Source organism: Indicator indicator, chromosome 19 (assembly GCF_027791375.1).
Source record: "Indicator indicator isolate 239-I01 chromosome 19, UM_Iind_1.1, whole genome shotgun sequence".
NCBI classification, from domain to species: domain Eukaryota; kingdom Metazoa; phylum Chordata; class Aves; order Piciformes; family Indicatoridae; genus Indicator; species Indicator indicator.
In genome coordinates, this window is record NC_072028.1 from 10,231,133 (window position 1) to 10,253,804 (window position 22,672).

The following is a 22,672-nucleotide window of genomic DNA, read 5'->3' on the forward strand; positions in this document are numbered from 1 at the left end:
AGCTGCTGCACCAGTCATTGCCCTCATGGTGCAGTCTCCCAGCATCCCACCACCAGCCCAAGCTGGAGCAGGAGCACACCCAGACCTCCCTGCCCCTGCCCACACTGCCCCGGAGCTTCTCTTCTTCCCTGCTCTAGCAGCTCTGTGGGCACTGCCCACAGGAAGGTGATGTTTTGAGCCAGATGGCACTGTTTGAAGCCTTTAATGGTATGATGATGCAGGTCACTCCCTTGGTGACCTGTATCCCTGGTTGGGGGACATGTCTTCTCCCTAACTGCCCCGGTAGGTTGTGTAGGAGAAGGGGCTGATCAGCAGCGGGACATGGAACTTTTGCGCTGGGTCAGTGATGGTGAAGATGACCTGGGGACAGCAAGGGGGGTTTGGTTGACACCTGGAGCAGAGGTGGCAGTGCCAGCAAGCCTTGCTGTGGCACCTGGAGCCCTGCTCTATTCTCCATTGTCTCCCATGTACCTCCACGAAAGGGTAGAAGCTGGAGTGCCCCAGGCCCTGCCAGTAGGCTGCTGTCTCAAAGCGCAGCTTGTAGGTGCCAGCTTTGACCTGCTCTGGTGCCAGGAGGGGTGAACAGCGCCCGTCCTCATCTGTCCATCTGAAATGGAAAGGAGCAAGCCCTGCCACCACAGCTGTTCCTGGCTCTGTCACCATGGCTGTCCCCAGCCATGCCAGTGTAGCTATCCCTGGCCACGCCACTGGCAGCACCAGGGGTGAAAGCTCCTGGGACACAGGCAATAGCATTCTCTGCCTGTTCCACCGGTTCTCCTACCTCTGTGCCAGCTCTGTCCACTGTGTCCCAGACTCCTGCAGCTGGGCCACGTGGATGGCAAGGCCAGTGGCTGGCAGCCCTGTGGCAGTGTTCAGCACGTGGGTGGTCAGTGAACCATTGGCTGGCTTGGATGTGTCTTCACCCTGAGGTAGAGGAGGAAGAGGGGCTGGGATGTGTCCTGGCATTGCCACAGCCATGCCCCCAAGTCCTCTCTGGGGGTGCCCATGGCCATGCAGCCCATGTGTCCCTTCCCTGCAGCCCACCAGGGCTGGTGGCCACATAGCTTTTGCTGTCCCAGCACAGGGACACAGGTGCCCATGTCCTTCCTGTGCTATGGGGCCACAGTGCTGGAGGGCTGCATGCCTGGGCTGGCACTGGGCTCCAGGCTCACCCATCTGTACCAGTGGGCCATGGCATGGCGGCAATGGTTGGCATGGACCCAAGGAGGAAGCAACTCTGTCCCAGTCCCAGCAGCCCTGTCTGCTGTCACCTTCCCGGCGGACGTTAACCCTCAGTGTTCCCAAACTGCTCGGGAGCAGCAAGCCCGGGGGTGGCATTGGGGTGGGAGGATTAAGGACCCTTTCCTTCTGGCTCCCTCCCTTCCCCTGGGTTGTGCTGGGAAGGGTGGGAACATGACCCAAGTCTGGATCCCACTGCTCCAGGCTGGGAGCAGGATCGTGGAAGCAGGATCCTGAGGGTCCTGCTGTCCTAGGGTGGGAGCAACAACCTGAGGGCTGCATCCTGTTGTCCTGGAGTGGGAGAAGGATCGTGGGAGCTGGATCCAAATGCTCTGGGGTGGGAGCAACGTCCCAGGGGCTGTATCCTGCTGTCTCCTTGGAGCAGGACCAGTTCTCCTTGCTGTCCCAGCACTGGTTCCAGGCTTCAGCAAAACCAAGGACACAAGAGAGGTCCTGGCTACTTACCTGGCTCTCCTCCATCCTGCTCAGCCATCGGCCAGAAGCTGGTGACACTGTGCAAAACGCCATCCCCTGCCCCAGCCGCCCTTCCCGGTGCTGCAGCTTCTCCTCAAGCTGGCAGGGCCGGGTGTTGCTATGCCGGCACTGGCTGCAGCAGGACTAGGTGCTCCTCCCCAGATGGGCTGAGCTGCTACAGGTGGCTTCCCCATGGGAGGTGCACTCTGGAGCACCCACACTTCAGCAGCACCATGGCCCCAGGGTTGGTGGACCAGAGCCCAGAGGGATGGTGGGGCACTGAGCCAGGAGGAGCCATGTGGGAGCTGCCTGGAAAGCACCCAGAGCATGTCAACTGGGAACGTGGGGGTGCCAGGAGACAGCAGCATCGTCACTGTGGCATAACCATGGTCTTGGCACCATATCTGCACTTGGCTGAGGGTAGTGGCCTACAGCCTGTATCCACCATGTCAGGAAACATGGCATGGGGGAACAGCTATGACGGACACTGTCAGCCCATGTATATGGCTTGGGAATGTCCCCATCCTCTCTTGCTACTTACAGATGAGTTTCCAGGAAGGACTCCACAGTCACAGACCTGGATTTTGAGTGGTGTCATCTGTGACTTCCCTTGCGCGTCCCACAGCTCCAGGAACACGGTGTGCTCCCCTAGCTCCAGCTCCCTCAGCGGTCTCAGCTCCAGTGTGTCTGGTGGCACAGTGAGGGGACAGAGTCACAGGCACGCCCCTGTGCTGGGGACACCCCCAACACCAGTTCCCTAGCCCAGTGCCCACTGTCAGGGCTGACACTGTCTGTACTCAGAGGCAACAAGAGCGGAGGGGGGCTGGGATCAGCGCTTGCTTGGCACCTCTGCCCCATGGCAAGGATGGGTGGCCAGGCTGGAGCAGACAGCACCCACCTTGTCCAGTCACCCTGACAGTCCAGTTGACCTTGGAGAGATGCTTCAAGTCAGCCTTGAAGGGATAGGTGTTGGGGGGCAGGTCCTTGTCCACGATGGTCAGCGTCTGAGGCTCAGGCTGCCGGCTGCAGAGGTCAAAGCTCCGTGGCTCTGGCGTGGGCCCATTGTCATTGACATCCTCGAGCAGGAGCAGCAGCGTCCCAGTGCCGGTGGCAGGTGGTGATGCTGTGGGGCCAGGGGTTAACATGGGCCCAGGGAGGGGGTCCTGGGAGCCCCAAGGGGGCGTGGATAGAGGCCTGCAGTCCCTTCCTGAGGGGCAGGGGTGGGGGCTGCTCACCACTGTCCACAGCCAGGACGAGGGCCTCGTAGGTGCTGTTGATGGCGTGCACCGACTCGCGGTCCAGGGGCTTAGCCGCTGTGATGATGCCATTCTCTGGGTCGATGGACAGCCAGTCCGCGGCGTCGATGCCCATGCGGTACCTGGTGCCAGCGAGGGCTCAGCAGGGGCCACAGGGCAGCCCCTCAGGCCCCCCAGCCACTGAACACCCCTCCCCCCCTCACTGAACCCCCACTCACGTGATTGTCTGCTTCAGGTCCCGGTCTGGATCCTGGGCTGTGTAGGAGGTGACCTGGTGGCCCTTTGGCAGGTCCTCCCTCACCTCCACCTTCTTGAGTGGGGGCACGAAGACAGGCGCTTCGTTCTCATCTGACACTGCCACCAGGACACTGGCCGTGGAGAGTGGCAGGGACACGGTGAAGGGGACTGCGTTCTCCACTGTCACCACCAGGCTGTACTGGTTCTTGCTCTCATAGTCCAGGCCCTGAGACGGGGGAGAGGAGCCGGGCAGCACCAGCGGGAGGTGGCCAGCAGTGGGGTGGTTGGGGTGGTTGTGCGGCACCAGGACCCACCTTGGCAGTTCTCAGGATGCCATCGTTGGTTTTGGGGTCGGTGGTGATGGTGAAGTCGCCTTCTGGGTCCCCGCTCTTGATGTGGTAGACAGCTTGCCAGGCTGGGGAGCCCTGCATGTCCCGGTCCTTCACATGCAGCCGTGTCACCAGTGCCCCGGCCTCGTTCTCCTTCACTGCCCCCTCATACTGCAAGAGAGGGATTTGGGACAGACAGTCACCGTGACAGCCCTGGGCACCCTGTGGTGGCAGGAATTATGCCACAATGGCAGCAGCTCAGAGGAGGTAGCATGGGTACCATGGTGGGGTCAAAAATGGGAGGGTTGTCATTGGCATCGGTGACTTCCACAATGGCAGTGGCTGTGGTGGTGAGGCCAGTGCCCTCCTGGTCTGCAGCCTGGATGATCAGCGTGTAGTTGGGAGTGGTCTGCAAACCGAAATCACAGCAGTTAGGGCAGGGACAGGCTCCAGCATTTCACCATCCTCTGGGGCATCATCTGCCAGATCTAGCCTTCTCCAGACACGATGGTTGCCACTGGCACAGAGACTGCCCACTTGAAATCTCCCATTCTTGGGACTCAGCAGAGCCAGGGCCCAACAGCAAGCCCACATAGATATCCAATGGGCTGGGGGCTGCAGACACCCACAGAGGACAGGGACTTGGTGACGGGAAGCCCCTGAACTGGCCAGGTTCCTGGGCTCCAGCATCCCCAGCTCCCCATAGCAAGTCCCACCATGGAGCTGCAACCTGGTCCCCCAGGACGCAGCGTGGGCACCCACCTCCCGGTCCAGCCCCGTGCCAATGACACTGATGACACCCTTCTCCGGGTCAATGGTGAACATCTGCTGCGTGCTCTGGGGCTCCTCGCTGAGGATGGAGTAGCCAATGATGCCGTTGTTGACATTGATCGCATCGTCGGCGTCTGTGGCGCTCACGGTCATCACGGACGTGCCTGGGCACAAGGACAAGCAGGGCAGGTGTCACTGGTGGAACCAAGCCCGCTGGAGCCCCTGGCTCAGCTCTGGCCCGGCGGTGCCAGCCATCCCTCGTGTACCTGGCTTTGCGTTCTCCTCAATGTAGCCAGTGAAGACTTGCTGGGTGAAGACAGGCCGGTTGTCATTCTGGTCTGTCACGGTGATGATGATCTCCATCGGGTCCTCCACTGACTGCCCATTGGCCGACACGGCATGGGAGTAGAGCTGCAAGGGGCACCGTCAGCTCACACCCACCCCCGAGGGCTGTCCCCCTCTCCCAGCCCTGTCCCCTTACTCACGTAGTACTTATCCATCTCTTCCCGGTCCAGCGGCCTGGTCACCTCCAGCCACCCTGTCTCCCGCTCGATGGTGAAGACACCCACGGGGTAGGTGTCAGCTCCCTGCCCTGTGATGCTGTAGAAGACTTTGGTCTCCTTGTCCTTGTTAGATTTGATCTGGCAGCAAGGTGGGGAGGGTATTAGAGGGGTCCTGGCACTCCAGGCACCCCCCTGTCCTCCACCTTGTCCCCATGAGGATATATACCTGCACCAGCTTCTTGGGGAAGGGTCCGCGCTCGTTCTCGGGGCAGTTGATGGGGGGGATGACCCAGTCCCTCTTCTGCCGATGGAGCGGGCCATGGCCAGGCTCAGGGAAGGTCAACACCTCAGGTGCCACATCCTGTGGGAATTAGAGCAGTGCTGAGGTGCTGGTGGGGAGCATAGTTCTTCCCAGGCATCCCAGTTTGTTCCCCACCCAGAGGGTCCTACCAGCAGGAGGAGGAGGAGAGCAAAGGTGAAGGATGGCATGGTGCTGGCTGCCTGTGCTGCGCTCGTCTTCCGGGTGCTGCCTGGGACTCTTCCTATATCCAGCTGTGACCTTGACCAAGTCCAGTGGGAGGGACGATCTAGGCTGGGTGGGTGAAAAAGATCCCAGGATCCCTGAATCCCTCCTGGGCACAGTCCCATAAGAGCCACAGGACAACCCATGGTCACACCTCAGGATCCTGCTTCTGTATGGTGGTCCCAGGCTCCCAAACATGGAGGGAGAGCTCCGGACTCCCCTGTATTCCCAACCAGCAACTCCTGGTGGGGTGTCAGTGTGCTGCTAAGACTCCTTCTTTGGTCCCTTGGACCCTTGAAGTCCCCCACACCCAGCCTGGTGAGACCCTCAGGATGATGCCTTGGCCAGTCAGGCCCCCCCCAGTAGTGCCAGGGAGAGTCTGCTGCAGAGTCCCAGGGCAGGGGAGAGTCCCAGGGGTCCCCAGTCCTAGACTAGGGGACAGGTGACACCAGGAGGGTTCAACCCCGGTATGAGGCCAGCATCAGGTCTGGGGGTATGGGGAAGATGCCCAGGAAGTGTCTGGAAGGTACCGGAGAGATACACGGCCATACTGGGAAGGTGCCCAGGGATACTGGGATGCCCAGGTGGCGCCTACAGGGCTGCACAGTGGTGCCAGGGGGATGGCCTGGGTGGTGCTGAGGAGGCTCCAAGGGCTTCCCATTGGGTGCCTGGAGGGTGCCAGAGGTGCCTGAATGGTGCTGGGTGGTCTCAGGGGGTACCTGAGGGGTGCCCACTGCATGCCTAAAGGGTGCTAAGGGGTGCTGGAGTTTGCCCAGTGGATGCTGAGTAATGACGGGGGGGGAGGTGCCTGGAGGGTTCTCAGGGGGTCCCAGGGCTGCCCATGGGATGACAAAGAATACCTGTGGATAGCCAGGGGCTACCTGAGGGGTGCCCAGGGGTTGACAGGTGGTGACCAAGAGGTGCCAAGGGGTGCTGGAGGGGTGCCAAGGGGTGTCCAGAGGGTTCTGGAGGGTTCAGGGGGTGCCCAGGGGTACTCGAGGGGTGCCTGTGGGATGCCCAGAGGTCGTTGGGTGATGCTAGAGGTGCTGCAGGATGCTGGGGGTACTAGGAGGTGCCCGGGGGTTCTGGGGAGTTCCAGAGATTCTTTGGGGGTGCCAAGGAGTGCCATTGGGTCCAGGGGGTTCCAGGTGTTTCCTCAGAGGTGTCGCGGAGTGCTGGGGGGTACTGGGGGTGCCTGGAGGTTTCCCGAGCGGCTCCAGGGGGTTTCGAGGAGTGTCGGTGGCTCCCCGGGGGCTACTCGAGACCTGCCCGTGGGGTGCCCAGGAGGTGCCGCGGGTTACTGAGGGGTGCCCGGGGAGCGTAGTGGGATCCCTAGATGTGCCTGAAAGTTACCGAGGAATGCCAGAGGGTGGTCTCTGGGCCGGGGCGGTACCTGCGTGGCCTCACCTGGGTCAGCGCGTTGCAGCGGGCGGGCCGGGGCGGGCCAGGGCGGGGCGCGGCGGGCGGTGACTGGAGCAGCGGCAGCGGCGGCGGCAGCAGCGGACGGGCCATGCGGAGGCCGCGCTCTGGGCTCTGCCCGCTCCTCTTCATCCTCCTCAGCATCATCCTCCTTCCGCTCCCGCCGGCAGCCGCAGCCCCCTCGGCCCGACCGTGCGTCCCCCTGGGGCTGCGCCGGGGGCCGCTCCCGGCATCAGGTAACCGGAGCCGTCGGGGCGAGGCTCCGTTCGGTCCCCCGGGACTCTCTGGGAGCCTTTCGGGATGCGCAGCTGGGGGCACTGGCCCTGCGGGACCCGGACCGGGATCGGTACAGGGACGAGGATCGGGACTGGGGCCATGTCCCCGCATGCGGGCTGAGGTCCGGTTCTCGGTCCGGCTCTGCCCTCCGGCTTGGGCGGCTGGCGCTGGCACGGGATGGTCTTCTTGGACCGTAGGGCTGGCCGTGCCCCGGCCCGGGCCACGGCATCGTGTTTGTCCGGGAGGAGCTGGCACTGCCAAGAGTGTGCCGTTGTTGGGGTCCCCGGGATGCGGGGCTTGGCCATCGAGCGAGCCTTTCCCTGGGTGTGGGGTTGGCTGGGCTCCTGAGTTACAGGGCTGCCTGCCCCCCGGGCCGTGGGGCTGGTCCGTGGCGCTGGTAGTACCCTCCCAGCAGCAGGACTGGGCCAGGGGGCTGGTGATGCCCCCACAGCAGTGGGGCTGCTCTGTGGGGATCTGGTCTCTCCCGCAGCAGCAGGACAGGCCTGGGGGACTGGCAGTGCCCAGCCTGCCCGTATGGCCCTGTACAAGGCTGGTGGTGTCTGATGCCAGCGCTGGCACCTCTGGTTCAGCCATGGGGCACCCGCTGAGACAGGGCTGGGAGCCCGCAGGGCTGGGCGCCATGCTGGCAATGGGGCTGGGTGCCCCAGGGCCACCCTTCTCTAGAGGGCCATGGGCAAGAGCATGGCACCGTGGGCTGCAGAGTCCAGCGAGCCTGTGCTGGGGCTGGACAGGGGCTCATCACCACTGGCTCTTGACCCAGTGCTGGCAGTTGCCGGCGCTGGTTCACCCTGCTCACTCGGCACCATCCCGAGGGACTGGGAAGCTCGGGAACCACGGCCGGAGCCAGCATTTGCCTAATGGCCGCAGAGCACTCAGAGCTGTCTTCGGCGGTAAGTGCTCTCACCGTGCCAGGAGAGGCCCTCACCTTCGCCTGCCGCGTCCCACTCCAGTCGAGCCATCCTGCCGGGCTGCTGGGAGCTGAGCCGCTGGGCCAGGGTCCACAAGCAGGGGCTGTGGTCTGGCCACGCTGCTGCAAAACCCCCTTCGTGGGCAGCAATGTGGACTTGCCATCGGCTGTTTGGCTTCACCATGGTGCCAAGCGGGCGTGGCACCATGTAGGCTCTCCAAGGAGGAACCTCAAGGGCATGGTGGGGTCTCAGACACCACCGAACCACCCAGCCCTTCGGTGGGGAACAGCAAACCTGTGCCACAGTCAGGGAGTGGGGCTGGGAGCTCCCTATGGTGGGTGCTTCGAGATCTCCATAGTGGGCGCTGGGAACTGTCTGGGTGTTCTCATGCCCCCTCCCCGCTTGCCAGGATGGCCGTGGCCCTCTCAGCCCCACTGATGTCCCTTCTGGAAGCCATGGTGGCTGACACTTGGTGCTGCCAAAACTCAGTTGATGTGTCCGCTGTGGAGGCGACGGGCTCCGCCCCAGTGTGGGGCAGCCATGGGGCACAGCTCTCCCTACCCCGCTCACTGACCCCCCCCGCAGCCCTCCCCGGCCCCATTCCCGGTCCCCTTCCGGCCGCTCAGCCTCCGGAGCTGGTTTAGCTCCGTTAATCCCCTAATCCTGCCTCCCGGCCGAGGGGTGCAGGGACCTGGGCTAGGATCCAGCACTGGGGGTGCAGCGTGGTCCTGGGTGGGTGTGGAGGGAACCCGTGCTGTGCCCCACATTGCGGCCATGGGGGGCTGGGAGCCCCGAGGGGGGTGACACAGCGGGTGGGGGGCTGGGGCAGGGCTCTGCCTGCCCAGGAATTTCCCGTCATCTACAGAACAAAGCGAAACCTCCACCCAAACCTGCCTCGGCTCCCGGCATCCCCTCCCTGACCTGCCTCAGGAGGCTGGTGGGGCACAGAGGGGGTTGGGGACAGGTCCCGCCCCTCCCCTCTCAGCCTCTCTGAGGCCCCCCACCCTTTCGCAGCCAGCTCTGGAGCCTGCGCGGGGCCGTATGAGACTGAGGAGGCAAATGTCGAGGTGCAAGAGGATGCAGAACGCGGGCAGCTGCCAGGGGTGGGCAGCGGGCTCGCTGTACCCCCCCAGGATGCTGTGTCCCCCCTGGACACTGTTTCTCTCCGGGATGTCACTGGCCAGCCAGGCTTTGTCCCAGTTGCTTTGCGGAGCAGACGCTCCCCCCAGGTAACACTGCCCGGCTGCCCCATCCCCTGACCCCAACTCAGCCAGCTCTGTCCTCACTCCCACCTCATGCCACAGGAGCTCCCTGAGGCTCGTCCTGCTCCCAGGAGACAGAAGAGGGACTGGGTGATACCCCCCATCAAGGTTCCTGAAAACGAGAGGGGTCCCTTCCCCAAAAAGCTGGTTCAGGTATGGGGGGGGGGGTTCGAGTGTGGATATTGGTGCCAAGGAGGAGTCTGTCCCTGCTGCATCAGGGCAGGGTGTGATGCCATGGAGGGGGCTACTGAGTCATGTCCCTCCCCATGTCTCCTCCTTCCAGATCAAATCCAACAGGGACAGAGACACCAAAATCTTCTACAGCATCACGGGGCAGGGAGCAGATGCCCCTCCTGAGGGCGTCTTCACCATTGAGAAGGAGTCTGGCTGGATGAAAGTGACGCAGCCGCTGGACCGGGAGCACATCGACAAGTACCACGTAGGTCCCTGGTGGGGGTGCGGCAGCATGCCATGCTGTGCTGGGCCGTGCCACATTGTGCCAGGCCCGCTGCTCACACCTCTGCCCCACAGCTCTTCTCCCACGCCGTGTCAGAGAACGGCAAACCAGTGGAGGAGCCAATGGAGATCATAGTCACGGTGACAGACCAGAATGACAATAAGCCCCAGTTCACACAGGAGGTCTTCAGGGGCTCTGTGCCCGAAGGCGCTTTGCCAGGTAGGACCCCTGGCTGTGAGGAAGATCAGTCTCCTGCTGAGGACAGCCCTGGGATCCACCCCACTGACCAGGACACCCTGTCTCTAGGCACTTCCGTGATGGAGGTGACAGCCACGGACGCAGATGATGCGGTGGAGACCTACAACGGTGTCATCGCCTACTCCATCCTCAGCCAGGAGCCACGTGAGCCCCATCCCCACATGTTCACTGTCAACCGCGCCACCGGCACCCTCAGCATCATCGCCAGTGGCCTTGACCGGGAGGTGGGGGCTCAATAGTACTATGGGGGGGGCAGCCCCAGGTACCAGCTGACAGAGCTGACAAGGTGTCTGTCTGTCTGTCCATGCAGCGCGTGCGGCAGTACACATTGACGGTGCAGGCAGCTGACCTGGACGGTGAGGGGCTGACCACCACTGCGCTGGCCATCATCGAGATTGCAGATGTCAATGATAACGCCCCTGAGTTTGATCCCAAAATGGTAACGTGAGACTACCCCTGGAGGGACCCTCTCCCCATGAGGCAGTGTCCCTGATGCTGATGGTGCCCCTGACCCACAGTACAAGGCAGCCGTACCGGAGAATGAGGCTGGGCGGGAGGTGGCCCGGCTGGTTGTCACTGACCTGGATGAGCCCAACACACCGGCGTGGCGAGCTGTCTACTCCATCCTGCGTGGCAATGAGGGAGGTGCCTTCACCATTGCCACTGACCCTGCCAGCAACGAGGGTGTCCTCTGCACCACCAAGGTGTGTGATCCACACTGTGTCCTCCTCCCTTGCTACACACTGTGGGGTGTTGCCCATTGTCCCCTCTCTCTTAGGATCTGGACTACGAGGCCAAGAAACAGTTTGTGCTCCATGTAGTTGTCACCAATGAGGCCACCTTTGCTGTCAAGCTGCCGACAGCCACTGCGACAGTGACAGTCAACGTAGAGGATGTCAACGAGGCACCCATCTTTGACCCGCTGGTGCGGTTTGCCCAGGTGCCAGAGGATGTGCCACCAGGGCAGACCCTCACCTCCTGCACTGCCCAGGACCCTGACAAAGCCCAGGGGCAGAGCATCAAGTGAGTGGGGCTGGGATTGCCAGGGTCAGGCTCTGGGTCTGGGGCAATCCCCACTGTAGCACCAGCTCTCTTCTGCCTCCCCCTCAGGTACCTGGTGGGACATGACCCTGCGGGCTGGCTGGCAGTGCACCCTGAGAATGGCCTGGTGACAGCACGGGACCACCTGGACCGTGAGTCCCCCTTCGCCAAGAACAGCACCTACACCGCTGTGCTGCTGGCCGTGGACGATGGTGAGTGCTGTGAAAGGGGCCCTTGTTCCCAGCATCCGCATGAGGGACACGTGCTGCTGTCACCGGGAACTGCATCCGGGCTCCATCACAGGGCAATGCCAGGGACTGCCTGTCCCAGTGATGGGGTTGCGTCCCTGTGAGGGTCCTGGTTTTGGGGAACCTCCTCCAGCATTGCTCCTCACTGCAGGCTCACCACCTGCCACGGGCACTGGCACCCTGCTCCTCACCCTGCTTGATGTGAACGACCATGGCCCTGAGGCTGAGCCACGGGACATCACCGTCTGCAACCGCAGTCCCCAGCCCCAGGTCCTCACCGTCACTGACAGGGACTTGCCCCCCAACACTGGCCCCTTCCGCGCTGAGCTCACGCATGGCTCGGGGGACAGCTGGGCCGTGGAGGTCAGCGATGAAGGTAATGCTGGGGGGATGTTTGTAGGGGCTGTCCTGTGGCAGCGTTACTCATGCTCACTGCCATTACTGGTGCTCTGCTGTGGCTCACCTGCAGTGCTGGTCTCATGCAGATGACACAGTCACCCTGCAGCTGGTGGCATCACTGGAGCCAGACCTCTACAGCATCTACCTGCGGCTCCTCGACCGCCCAGGCAAAGCCCAGCTCACCATCATCACTGTGCGGGTCTGCGACTGTGAGGGGCCAGTGCAGGGCTGTCCCCAGAGACCCCAGCCTGCCACTGCCCTGCCCTTTGTCCTCGCTGGCCTTGGTGCCCTTCTGGCTTTGCTGCGTGAGTTGGGAGTCCCAGGGTGCTGTGGGACTGCACCTCACCATGGGGCAGACACGTCCCCACTGACACCACTGCTCCCCACAGTCATCCTGCTGCTGCTGCTGCTCTTTGTGAGGAAGAGGAAGGTGACAAAGGAGCCACTGCTGCTGCCTGAGGATGACACACGGGACAATGTCTTCTACTATGGGGAGGAAGGTGGTGGTGAGGAGGACCAGGTGGGTGCTGCAAGAGGGCTGGGGGTGCTGGTGCCACAGCAGGTGGCCCAACCCAGCTCCTCTCCATCGTGTCATGTGTGCGTGTCCCCAGGACTACGACCTGCGGCAGCTGCACCGGGGGCTGGATGCCCGTCCTGAGGTGCTGCTGCGCAATGACGTGGCCCCCACCCTCCTGCCAGCCCCTCAGTACCGGCCCCGGCCTGCCAACCCTGATGATATCGGTACCTTCATCGAGGAGGTGAGACCCAGGACTCTAGGGAACTGGGGTGGTAAAACTACCCTTGGGGTTCCCCTAGCTCAGGGCGGGGGCTTGGCAGTGCTGAGTCAGTGCTTGGACTTGATGACCTCAAAGATCTTTCCCAACCTAAACTGTGGTTCTGTGATTCAGTGATGGGTACTGATTCCCTTTTTCCCCCCACACCAGAACCTGAAGGCAGCTGACACAGACCCCACAGCCCCCCCCTACGATTCACTGCTGGTATTCGACTATGAGGGCAGCGGCTCGGAGGCCACCTCGCTCAGCTCCCTCAACTCCTCCGACTCCGACCGCGACCAAGACTACGACTACCTCAACGAGTGGGGCAGCCGCTTCAAGAAGCTGGCCGACCTCTACGGGGGTGGGGAGGACGACTAGGGCACCCCTCCAGCTTGGCACCCCTGCCCTGCGCCTTACTACTGCCCGTGCCTTGGGGCTGTTGTCCCCCCATGCCCAACCCCACCTTGGGAGCAGCCCCCTCCCCCTCCTCCCCCCTATTTTTGGTGGTTATTCTGTTTTCTTTGTACATGGATGAAATGAACATGGTGTGATGCTGCAGGCATGGGGAGCTGCTGAGGGAAGGGGCAATAAAGGATGTGGTGGTGGTTTGTTTTTTTTTAGATGCTCCAGTCTCTGTAACACTTTGTGCCTTGGGAGGGGTCCCTAGGGACCATCATGGGTGTTGGTGCTGACCCTAGCCACACCTTGACCCACCTGTTCCCCCCCCAGCCCCAGCACGATCCTCTGAGCCCCACTGTGACCCCCCTAAGACTCTCCAGCCCCATCTCCCTTACCTCCTTTCTGCCCCAGCACCATTCAGGTAGGAGGCAGGATCCATGCCCCCCAGAAATGAAGGTACTCCCAGGGTCTCCTTATCCCCATGGGGTGTAGTGCTAGTGCTGGAGGGCATGGGTAGGGCACAGAGCCACCCCCACCTTGGGTGAGTGGTACTGGTAGCATTGGGTGTTCAGGGTACCAAATCCTTCCTGACTCCCCAATTCCTCTCCTCCATACCCACCTGTAGCCCCCCAGGATGCTACCTTGTCCCTCTGGGGTCACCATTATCCCATGTGTGGCCCTGGAGGTCCCTGTGATGTGGAGTCAATCCCCCTTTTGCTAGGGGACTTGACGGCAGAGTGGGATGGCATCGAGGGTGGGTTCCCAATAGAGCTGGAACCCACCAGTACCATGGGTGGAGGTACACCCCGGGGTGTCCCTAGCTCCTGCCGCGCACCAACCTCCCCTGCCAAAGCTCTCACGGCCCTGGATGGGCACTCGCAGAGCTCCCTCGACGACTGGAACCGGGGGTACCGGGGGGTGGGTACCGGCTGCCGGGGGCGGGCGGGGCGGCACCGCCTCCCAGCGGGGCGGGACGAGGCGGGTCCCCCGGGGGGGTTGAGGCGGGCAGCACCTGCAGGGCGGGACTGGGACCGGGACCGGACTCACCTGCAGCTCCTCTGCGGCAGCGCCCTGATCCCTCCGGTAACTGCATCGGCACCGGCAGATATGGGGCGGCGGGGGAGCTGCCCGACCCTGCTCTGCCTTCTCTTGCTCCTGCTCCAGGTGAGGGACAGGGCACCGGGACCCTGCCCGCGGTGACGGGACCTTTCCTGGGGTGGTGGGATCCTTCCCGAGATCCCCCTGCCCGGCGTAGTGGGACCCTTCCCAGACCTTTCCCGGAGTGGTGCAACCCTATTCGACACCCTTCTCGAGGTGGTGGGACTTTGCCCAGCGTGGTGGGACTCTTCCCGAAACTCTTCCTGAGGTGGTAGGGCCCTTCCTGGGGTGGTGATACCTTGCCTGAGACCCTGCCCAGGACCATGAGACCCTGCCCAGGGTGGTGGGATTCTGCCTGAGATGTTGGGGTGGTGGGACCCTCCCTGGGACTGATGGCTCTCTCCGGGCAGGCTAGTCATTGGCTGTGTGAACGGGCAGCACTGTGCCAACCTGGCTTCACCAGGGAGACCTTCACCCTCACCATGCCACGGGACAGCGTGGCAGCAGGACGACCACTGGGACGAGGTAAGGTGGGGGAAGGCTGGACAGGTGGCACTGGGGTGGCCATGGGGACTGGAAGTGGCAACAGGGGACAAAGCTGTGGCTCTGTGTAGTGCCAAGGTGGCAACGGGGACAAGCTCTGCCTGGCTCTGTGGGTGGTCGTGGGGACAGTGCCATGAAGGTCATGATGGTGCCATGGTGGTTGATGAGGCCATGGAGGTGGTGACGACGTCATGGTGGTGGGGACAGGCTCGGCACAATGTTGCAGGTGGCGCTGGAACAGAGTTGGGGGGCCATGCCGAGGGGCTGGGGCAGTGCAGGCACTGGTGCTCCCACTACGGTACAATGGCGGCGCGGGGGCAGCCAGTGCCTCTCCCCAGGGTGCGCCGGCGCGGGCGGTGCTGACTCAAGCAGCACAGGCCTGTCGGGACCAGCACGCCAGGGCGTGGGGCTGCACAGGCACCCATCCTGCCCACGCCTCGCCTGTCCGTGGGGTCCTGACACCTCTGTGGGGCTGAGTCCCCTCCTCTAGCAGCTCATGGCATGGGGACAGTGGCACCTCACCATCCTGGCACAAAATCCCTGTTGTTGGTGTGGGTGCCAGCACTGAGCCCCAGTCCAGACTGGCAATGACCTCCCTTTGCTGTGCATTGAGCTGTGTGCCAGACTTTGTGGCACAGGGATTTGTTGTGCCCAGGGAAGTGGATGCTTGGGCCCTGCTGGCTTGCACCCCTCGATCTGTGGGTGCTGGGGGCTGTGAGTGCTGCATGCAGGCTCCTGGGGCAGCGTTTGGCCATTGCCATCTGCACCAGTTAATGGTTAATGGTGGTGTTCACATCAAGCTCTGCCAGGGGTGGTTGGGGTGGGCACTACACTGGGGGCTCCCAAACCACCACTCCCACAAGCTCCAGAAGGGCTTTGCCTGGGTGCAGATAATGAGCTGGGAGCTGGGTCCAGCCCCACACCTCAGGAATTGTGTGTTCGTTAGCTTTGGGGTTGATGATTAACAAACCCCCGGCCGCAGCAGCCTGTGTCCTGGAGGGCTGTGCCTGATACCAGGGTGACGAGCAACCACGTGGCCTCGGCAGCTCCCCACCACGCAGGGCTGGTCCAAGACCTACTGGAAACGCACCATCCCAGCACTTCCAGTTTCAGGTCCCCGGATGGAGATGGGGCATGGGAGGAGGGAAGGGCCATGCCACCATGGTGATGCCCAGCCTCGTGGGTGGATGAGGACAGTGGGCACTGGGCAACATAGACCCCCACACCATGAGCACACCAAAGCCTGTGGCCAGGGTGAGCTAACGAGCTGCCCTGTAATTAAGCTGATGAGTGGAGTGCGGTGTTTTCCTTCCAACACGTCCTGACAGGCCCCACATGGAAAACACCTGCATGGGGGCCACCCATCACCCGGACCCTGCGGCTCTGCTCAGTGTCAGGCTGGGGGTCTCTGAGTGGGGGTGGCACAGCCCCAAGGAACATGGCAGGGACTGGGACACTCCTGGGTAGAGGAATCTCAAGAGGCTGAAGTCACAGCGAAACTCAGGTGACGTCAGCGGCAGGGCTGGAGGGACGTGCGGCTCACAGTGCTTTCACCCGACTGCTGGCAGGGTGACACGAGGCCCCCCCCCTTGCCACCAGCTTCCACCAAAGCGTGGCTGTGATTATGCAACCCAGGCAGAGCAGGCACCGCTGGAGTGGTGGCACCCAAGGGTGGTGGCACTTGGCTCTGCTCCTGAATCAGTCTGTGCCCAGCCCCAGCAACACACCACGGGACAGGGGCTGCCCTGGGGGGCTACGTAGTCCCCATCCTGGTGCAGGCTGTCATCCCCCTGCCCCAGCAGCAGCCTAGTAGCACAGGGGGCGGACTGTTCCAGTGCCCATGGGTGGTGGCAGGGGTCGGGAAAAGGAGATCCCCCCGAAGAACCAACACCACCCCACCCCCCACCCCCTGTCCCAGCTCTCCTCATTTCCCACTCCAGTGCTCCCAGCAAGGAGAGGGGCCCCTAACTCCATGCCCTGGGGAGGGTTGAGGAGCTGGAAAAACAGGTTGTGCTGGCTGAGAAGAGGGGATCCGGTGCAGAGCACCCAGAGCACATTGCACCCAGTGTGGGGCTGGGGGCTGAGCAGTGCCCAACCTGCTGCACCCATACGGCACCCTGCCAGCTGCTGGGTGCCAAGCACTGCGCCTGCATCTATGGGTGCTGGATGCCTCCCCCCGACTGTGGCAGCAGCCAGCTTGCCCCAACATGTTCCTGCCCAGCCGGCCCCACCGGCTCCCCCAGCCCACACAGCATTGGCCAGGGGTCTTGCCAGGGGCTGCATTGCACTGGCAGGTCCTCCCTGGGCATCACGGTAGGCAATGGGAGCAGCCCCCAACCCAGAGCTTGACAATTGATCCCAATATGCAACCAAATTCCTGGGCTGCATTTGGGCTGACGTAAACCTATGCATTGGCACCAGCATCATGCCTGGTGCTGGGGCACCCTGTGCTCCCACCCCGGGCACATTTTTTCCCCGTGGCATGGGTCACACCAGGGTTGACGGTGGCTGTGTCGGCAGGGACTCCAGCCTGGGTGCCGCTGGCTCAAACCAACCATCTCGCAGACAAAGGCTGTTTGTCAGGCAGCTCCCAGCAGCACAGCCTTGGCTCATGTGATGCCTGCTGACCGGTGCAGCACTGCTCACAGCCTCCCCCCAGGCTGGCTGCGTGCCCATCCCGGCTTGTACTGCATCCTAGCGTGGTGCCAAGCTGATGACACTGTCTGCTTCAGGCTGTGGTGGATGCCTGGTGTCCCTGGGGACCCCTTTCAGCAGAGGTGTCTGAGGTCCTCAAGAGAGCCCAGGTGAGCTGAGTACCCCAGCTGCCACCCTGTGCCAGCGGTGCACCAGGGTTGGCACCTGGTTGCCACACAGGTTAATAGTCCCCTCTTGCTGCAGACATATGGCTGTGGTGCCTGGCTCTGCCAGGGGTTGGGGACTAACGTGGGTCCCCAAGACTGAGGCATCATAGCTCATTGGCCTGATGTGTCCTGTAGATCAGCCCTAGCAGCCCAAGGGACAACCCAGCCAGGCTACCAGGTGCTAGTGCAGGCAGGCCAGGTGCTGCCTTTGGTTTCATTTGGAGTAGCAGCACCCACTGCCAGAGCAGCAGTGATGTGCCATTGCATAAGGGATGTGCCACTTGCCCAGAAATGTGCTGTGCATGGGGATGTGATGGGCATGGTGCTGTGCATAGGGGTGTGCCAGACACAAGGATGTGCCAGACACAAGGATGTGCCAGACACAAGGATGTGCCATACATGACATGGACAGCCTGTGCCAGTGCCACTTACCTCATTGCCACGGGCCAACAGGGATCAATCTGTGGCACAGTAAGTTGTGCTGTGCCCAGTCCTGTACTGAACCAGAGCAGTGCCATGCACCCTGCCTGGTGCCCAGGACAGGATCTTGGCAGGATGTGTGGTGTGCCTGTGACCCTGTGGATCCCCAGGCCCCTAGGCTGTGGCTGGGCTGCGCATGGCCATGTCACCCTGTCCTGCCCTCACTGGCTTGTCCCATGGTAGCAGCAGGAGCCCTTTGCCAACCCAGCTGTTTCCCTGTCCCCAGTGAGTTTTGTGGAGTGCGGGGAGCCGCGGCGTGCAGCGTACCTGTCAGATGACACTCGCTTCAAGGTGAGCAGGGACGGCGTGGTCTCAGCCACCCGGCCCCTGCAGCTCATGTGGCAGATCAGCTTCTCTGTCCACACCTGGGACAACACAGGCAAGAAGCACTCGGCCAAGGTGACCCTCCGCAGGCGGTGGCACCAGTACCATCGCCACCAGCACCACCACCACCAGCACGAGGTAAAGCACAGCCTTGATCCTTGGGGTCACCACAGCTCCTCTCCTTGTGGCACAGAACTGAGAGAGCTTAGCAAGGTGCTGGCACCAAGGTGAGCTGCTTGCTTTCCCACAGGATGTGGCACCTGAGGTGTTGACCTTCCCTGAGCCTGGCCATGGCCCGCTCCATCGGCAGAAGAGGGACTGGGTCATCCCCCCCATCAACTGCCCCGAGAACGAGCGCGGACCCTTCCCCAAGAAGCTGGTGCAGGTATATATCCTCATGGGGACAAGGTGGAGGACAGGGGGGTGCCTGGAGTGCCAGGACCCCTCTAATACCCTCCCCACCTTGCTGCCAGATCAAATCTAACAAGGACAAGGAGACCAAAGTCTTCTACAGCATCACAGGGCAGGGAGCTGACACCTACCCCGTGGGTGTCTTCACCATCGAGCGGGAGACAGGGTGGCTGGAGGTGACCAGGCCGCTGGACCGGGAAGAGATGGATAAGTACTACGTGAGTAAGGGGACAGGGCTGGGAGAGGGGGACAGTCCTCGGGGGTGGGTGTGAGCTGACGGTGCCCCTTGCAGCTCTACTCCCATGCCGTGTCGGCCAATGGGCAGTCAGTGGAGGACCCGATGGAGATCATCATCACCGTGACAGACCAGAATGACAACCGGCCTGTCTTCACCCAGCAAGTCTTCACTGGCTACATTGAGGAGAACGCAAAGCCAGGTACACGAGGGATGGCTGGCACCGCCGGGCCAGAGCTGAGCCAGGGGCTCCAGCGGGCTTGGTTCCACCAGTGACACCTGCCCTGCTTGTCCTTGTGCCCAGGCACGTCCGTGATGACCGTGAGCGCCACAGACGCCGACGATGCGATCAATGTCAACAACGGCATCATTGGCTACTCCATCCTCAGCGAGGAGCCCCAGAGCACGCAGCAGATGTTCACCATTGACCCGGAGAAGGGTGTCATCAGTGTCATTGGCACGGGGCTGGACCGGGAGGTGGGTGCCCACGCTGCGTCCTGGGGGACCAGGTTGCAGCTCCATGGTGGGACTTGCTATGGGGAGCTGGGGATGCTGGAGCCCAGGAACCTGGCCAGTTCAGGGGCTTCCCGTCACCAAGTCCCTGTCCTCTGTGGGTGTCTGCAGCCCCCAGCCCATTGGATATCTATGTGGGCTTGCTGTTGGGCCCTGGCTCTGCTGAGTCCCAAGAATGGGAGATTTCAAGTGGGCAGTCTCTGTGCCAGTGGCAACCATCGTGTCTGGAGAAGGCTAGATCTGGCAGATGATGCCCCAGAGGATGGTGAAATGCTGGAGCCTGTCCCTGCCCTAACTGCTGTGATTTTGGTTTGCAGACCACTCCCAACTACACGCTGATCATCCAGGCTGCAGACCAGGAGGGCACTGGCCTCACCACCACAGCCACTGCCATTGTGGAAGTCACCGATGCCAATGACAACCCTCCCATTTTTGACCCCACCATGGTACCCATGCTACCTCCTCTGAGCTGCTGCCATTGTGGCATAATTCCTGCCACCACAGGGTGCCCAGGGCTGTCACGGTGACTGTCTGTCCCAAATCCCTCTCTTGCAGTATGAGGGGGCAGTGAAGGAGAACGAGGCCGGGGCACTGGTGACACGGCTGCATGTGAAGGACCGGGACATGCAGGGCTCCCCAGCCTGGCAAGCTGTCTACCACATCAAGAGCGGGGACCCAGAAGGCGACTTCACCATCACCACCGACCCCAAAACCAACGATGGCATCCTGAGAACTGCCAAGGTGGGTCCTGGTGCCGCACAACCACCCCAACCACCCCACTGCTGGCCACCTCCCGCTGGTGCTGCCCGGCTCCTCTCCCCCGTCTCAGGGCCTGGACTATGAGAGCAAGAACCAGTACAGCCTGGTGGTGACAGTGGAGAACGCAGTCCCCTTCACCGTGTCCCTGCCACTCTCCACGGCCAGTGTCCTGGTGGCAGTGTCAGATGAGAACGAAGCGCCTGTCTTCGTGCCCCCACTCAAGAAGGTGGAGGTGAGGGAGGACCTGCCAAAGGGCCACCAGGTCACCTCCTACACAGCCCAGGATCCAGACCGGGACCTGAAGCAGACAATCACGTGAGTGGGGGTTCAGTGAGGGGGGGAGGGGTGTTCAGTGGCTGGGGGGCCTGAGGGGCTGCCCTGTGGCCCCTGCTGAGCCCTCGCTGGCACCAGGTACCGCATGGGCATCGACGCCGCGGACTGGCTGTCCATCGACCCAGAGAATGGCATCATCACAGCGGCTAAGCCCCTGGACCGCGAGTCGGTGCACGCCATCAACAGCACCTACGAGGCCCTCGTCCTGGCTGTGGACAGTGGTGAGCAGCCCCCACCCCTGCCCCTCAGGAAGGGACTGCAGGCCTCTATCCACGCCCCCTTGGGGCTCCCAGGACCCCCTCCCTGGGCCCATGTTAACCCCTGGCCCCACAGCATCACCACCTGCCACCGGCACTGGGACACTGCTGCTCCTGCTCGAGGATGTCAATGACAATGGGCCCACGCCAGAGCCACGGAGCTTTGACGTCTGCAGCCGGCAGCCTGAGCCTCAGACGCTGACCATCGTGGACAAGGACCTGCCCCCCAACACCTATCCCTTCAAGGCTGACTTGAAGCATCGCTCCAATGTCAACTGGACTGTCAGGGTGACTGGACAAGGTGGGTGCTGTCTGCTCCAGCCTGGCCACCCATCCTTGCCATGGGGCAGAGGTGCCAAGCAAGCGCTGATCCCAGCCCCCCTCCGCTCTTGTTACCTCTGAGCACAGACAGTGTCAGCCCTGACAGTGGGCACTGGGCTAGGGAACTGGTGCTGGGGGTGTCCCCAGCCTGTGACTCTGTCCCCTCACTGTGCCACCAGACACACTGGAGCTGAGACCGCTGAGGGAGCTGGAGCCAGGGGAGCACACCGTGTTCCTGGAGCTGTGGGACGCGCAAGGGAAGTCACAGATGACACCACTTAAAGTCCAGGTCTGTGACTGTGAAGGGCCAACCAAGAACTGTGAGCGACGAGCCTTCGTTACTGAAAGCCTGGGTGTCCCTGCCATCCTGGGCATCCTGGGGGGCATCCTGGCACTGCTGAGTAAGTACAAGGAGTAGGGACAGGCACGGCACCTGCTTCACCCCACCTCCCTGACGCTGGTGCCCTCTGCTTGCAGTCTTGCTGCTGTTGCTGCTCCTATTTGTGAGGAGGAGGAAAGTGGTGAAGGAGCCGCTGCTCCCACCTGAAGATGACATGCGGGACAATGTCTACCACTATGATGAGGAGGGCGGTGGTGAGGAGGACCAGGTAGGACAACTGTGCTGGCTTTGGCTCTCTGAGACACCTTCCCTACAGTCACCTTGCACCCTGCATACCCTGGTGCCCTCGGTGGCTGTGGTCATCCCTTGAGTGTCATCTCCTCATTCTTTCCTGTGCAGGATTATGACCTGAGCCAGCTGCACCGGGGCCTGGATGCCCGCCCAGAGGTGATCCGCAATGATGTGGCCCCCCCGCTGATGGCCGCCCCACAGTACCGGCCCCGTCCCGCCAACCCTGATGAGATCGGGAACTTCATCGACGAGGTAAGCTGGGACTCCACGTGGTGCTCCAGTGGGGTGAAACCCTCATCTGTGCCAGCACTGCTGGGGTCCTCCAACCCAGTGGGGCACTTGGCAATGTTGGGTCAGCAGTTGGACTCAATGACCTTAAAGGAATTTTCCAACCTAATTTATGATGAGTACTGATTCCCTTTTCCCCCCACACCAGAACCTGAAGGCAGCTGACACAGACCCCACGGCCCCTCCTTATGACTCACTGCTGGTATTCGACTATGAGGGCAGCGGCTCAGAGGCCACCTCGCTCAGCTCCCTCAACTCCTCCGACTCCGACCGCGACCAAGACTACGACTACCTCAACGAGTGGGGCAGCCGCTTCAAGAAGCTGGCCGACCTCTATGGGGGTGGGGAGGATGACGATTAGGAACCCCCAACCTTGGCATTGGCTTGGCTGGCAGCTGCCTGGTGCAGGCAGCTCACCTCATTTCACGCCACCAGTCTCAGGATGGGTCTTTGCTGAACCCTCGCTCCAGTACCCCCTCAACCTGGTGTCCACATTCCCCTCATTGTGTGCAGGGGCCACCTGGGGTCACTCGGTCTTGGGGGATGGGTTGGGGGGAATCTGTGTGTTTCTCACACCACTCAGCTCCAGGCAGGGCGTAGAGCCCTTTGGTTCATTCTCCATCCTAGAGTGAGGGCCAGGATCAGCTCCTCTTCCCAGGCAGGGACAGGCTCCCGCCACTTCCCTCCCTTTGTCCCACAGCGTTTCTCTGGCTCTCTCCAAAATACCTCAGGCCACCAGCCCCAGCACAACCACTAGCTCACAAAGCCGGTGCCAAAGAAAGAGGGTGATCCTGTTACTGTGCTGGAGCGGAGTGAGGTGCT

At 62.2% G+C, this 22,672-nt stretch overlaps 4 protein-coding genes across 4 annotated transcripts; 2 read left to right on the forward strand and 2 right to left on the reverse strand.

Annotated features, from left to right (window-relative positions):
• Nucleotides 1-270: 270 nt before the first annotated feature.
• Nucleotides 271-1,767, reverse strand: LOC128973244 (5-hydroxyisourate hydrolase-like). The gene is made up of 4 exons (XM_054389498.1): nucleotides 1,705-1,767; nucleotides 782-924; nucleotides 472-607; nucleotides 271-360 (listed from the first exon to the last, which is right to left on the reverse strand). Exons 1-4 carry the CDS (start codon nucleotides 1,765-1,767, stop codon nucleotides 271-273), a joined length of 432 nt encoding a protein of 143 aa, XP_054245473.1.
• A 168-nt stretch (nucleotides 1,768-1,935) lies between these two features.
• On the reverse strand, nucleotides 1,936-5,298 carry LOC128973246 (cadherin-1-like). The gene is made up of 12 exons (XM_054389499.1): nucleotides 5,260-5,298; nucleotides 5,036-5,170; nucleotides 4,792-4,947; nucleotides 4,573-4,717; nucleotides 4,298-4,470; nucleotides 3,816-3,944; nucleotides 3,521-3,706; nucleotides 3,188-3,432; nucleotides 2,949-3,091; nucleotides 2,612-2,836; nucleotides 2,255-2,400; nucleotides 1,936-2,022 (listed from the first exon to the last, which is right to left on the reverse strand). Exons 1-12 carry the CDS (start codon nucleotides 5,296-5,298, stop codon nucleotides 1,936-1,938), a joined length of 1,809 nt encoding a protein of 602 aa, XP_054245474.1.
• Nucleotides 5,299-6,668: 1,370 nt separating this feature from the next.
• LOC128973247 (B-cadherin-like) lies at nucleotides 6,669-12,775 on the forward strand. Its single transcript, XM_054389500.1, has 15 exons — nucleotides 6,669-6,987; nucleotides 8,971-9,185; nucleotides 9,261-9,371; nucleotides 9,502-9,657; nucleotides 9,750-9,894; nucleotides 9,982-10,157; nucleotides 10,244-10,372; nucleotides 10,452-10,637; nucleotides 10,712-10,956; nucleotides 11,044-11,186; nucleotides 11,374-11,598; nucleotides 11,708-11,926; nucleotides 12,011-12,141; nucleotides 12,233-12,379; nucleotides 12,566-12,775. The coding sequence occupies exons 1-15, from the start codon at nucleotides 6,669-6,671 to the stop codon at nucleotides 12,773-12,775; spliced, it is 2,757 nt and encodes a 918-aa protein (XP_054245475.1).
• Nucleotides 12,776-13,903: 1,128 nt separating this feature from the next.
• On the forward strand, nucleotides 13,904-22,211 carry LOC128973277 (cadherin-1-like). Its single transcript, XM_054389543.1, has 16 exons — nucleotides 13,904-13,960; nucleotides 14,305-14,419; nucleotides 18,005-18,240; nucleotides 18,353-18,487; nucleotides 18,576-18,731; nucleotides 18,806-18,950; nucleotides 19,053-19,225; nucleotides 19,579-19,707; nucleotides 19,817-20,002; nucleotides 20,091-20,335; nucleotides 20,432-20,574; nucleotides 20,687-20,911; nucleotides 21,111-21,332; nucleotides 21,409-21,539; nucleotides 21,671-21,814; nucleotides 21,999-22,211. The coding sequence occupies exons 1-16, from the start codon at nucleotides 13,904-13,906 to the stop codon at nucleotides 22,209-22,211; spliced, it is 2,655 nt and encodes an 884-aa protein (XP_054245518.1).
• The last annotated feature ends 461 nt before the right edge of the window (nucleotides 22,212-22,672 follow it).

Excerpts from the sequence above, each read along its gene's own strand:
- LOC128973244 (XM_054389498.1), bottom strand. The coding sequence starts at position 1,767 with ATGGCGTTTTGCACAGTGTCACCAGCTTCTGGCCGATGGCTGAGCAGG. Across the intron at positions 925-1,704 it reads GCAGGATGGAGGAGAGCCAG|GGTGAAGACACATCCAAGCC; the intron begins GTAAGTAGCCAG and ends CCTCTACCTCAG. Across the intron at positions 608-781 it reads TGGACAGAGCTGGCACAGAG|ATGGACAGATGAGGACGGGC; the intron begins GTAGGAGAACCG and ends TTTCCATTTCAG.
- LOC128973246 (XM_054389499.1), bottom strand. The coding sequence starts at position 5,298 with ATGCCATCCTTCACCTTTGCTCTCCTCCTCCTCCTGCTG. Across the intron at positions 2,401-2,611 it reads TGTCAGGGTGACTGGACAAG|ACACACTGGAGCTGAGACCG; the intron begins GTGGGTGCTGTC and ends CTGTGCCACCAG. Across the intron at positions 2,023-2,254 it reads TCCTTCCTGGAAACTCATCT|GCAGCTCCCACATGGCTCCT; the intron begins GTAAGTAGCAAG and ends GGTGCTTTCCAG.
- LOC128973247 (XM_054389500.1), top strand. The coding sequence starts at position 6,669 with ATGTGCCTGAAAGTTACCGAGGAATGCCAGAGGGTGGTCTCTGGGCCG. Across the intron at positions 9,895-9,981 it reads GCCCGAAGGCGCTTTGCCAG|GCACTTCCGTGATGGAGGTG; the intron begins GTAGGACCCCTG and ends CCCTGTCTCTAG. Across the intron at positions 12,380-12,565 it reads TCGGTACCTTCATCGAGGAG|AACCTGAAGGCAGCTGACAC; the intron begins GTGAGACCCAGG and ends CCCCCACACCAG.
- LOC128973277 (XM_054389543.1), top strand. The coding sequence starts at position 13,904 with ATGGGGCGGCGGGGGAGCTGCCCGACCCTGCTCTGCCTTCTCTTGCTC. Across the intron at positions 18,951-19,052 it reads TGAGGAGAACGCAAAGCCAG|GCACGTCCGTGATGACCGTG; the intron begins GTACACGAGGGA and ends CCTTGTGCCCAG. Across the intron at positions 19,708-19,816 it reads CCATTTTTGACCCCACCATG|TATGAGGGGGCAGTGAAGGA; the intron begins GTACCCATGCTA and ends CCTCTCTTGCAG.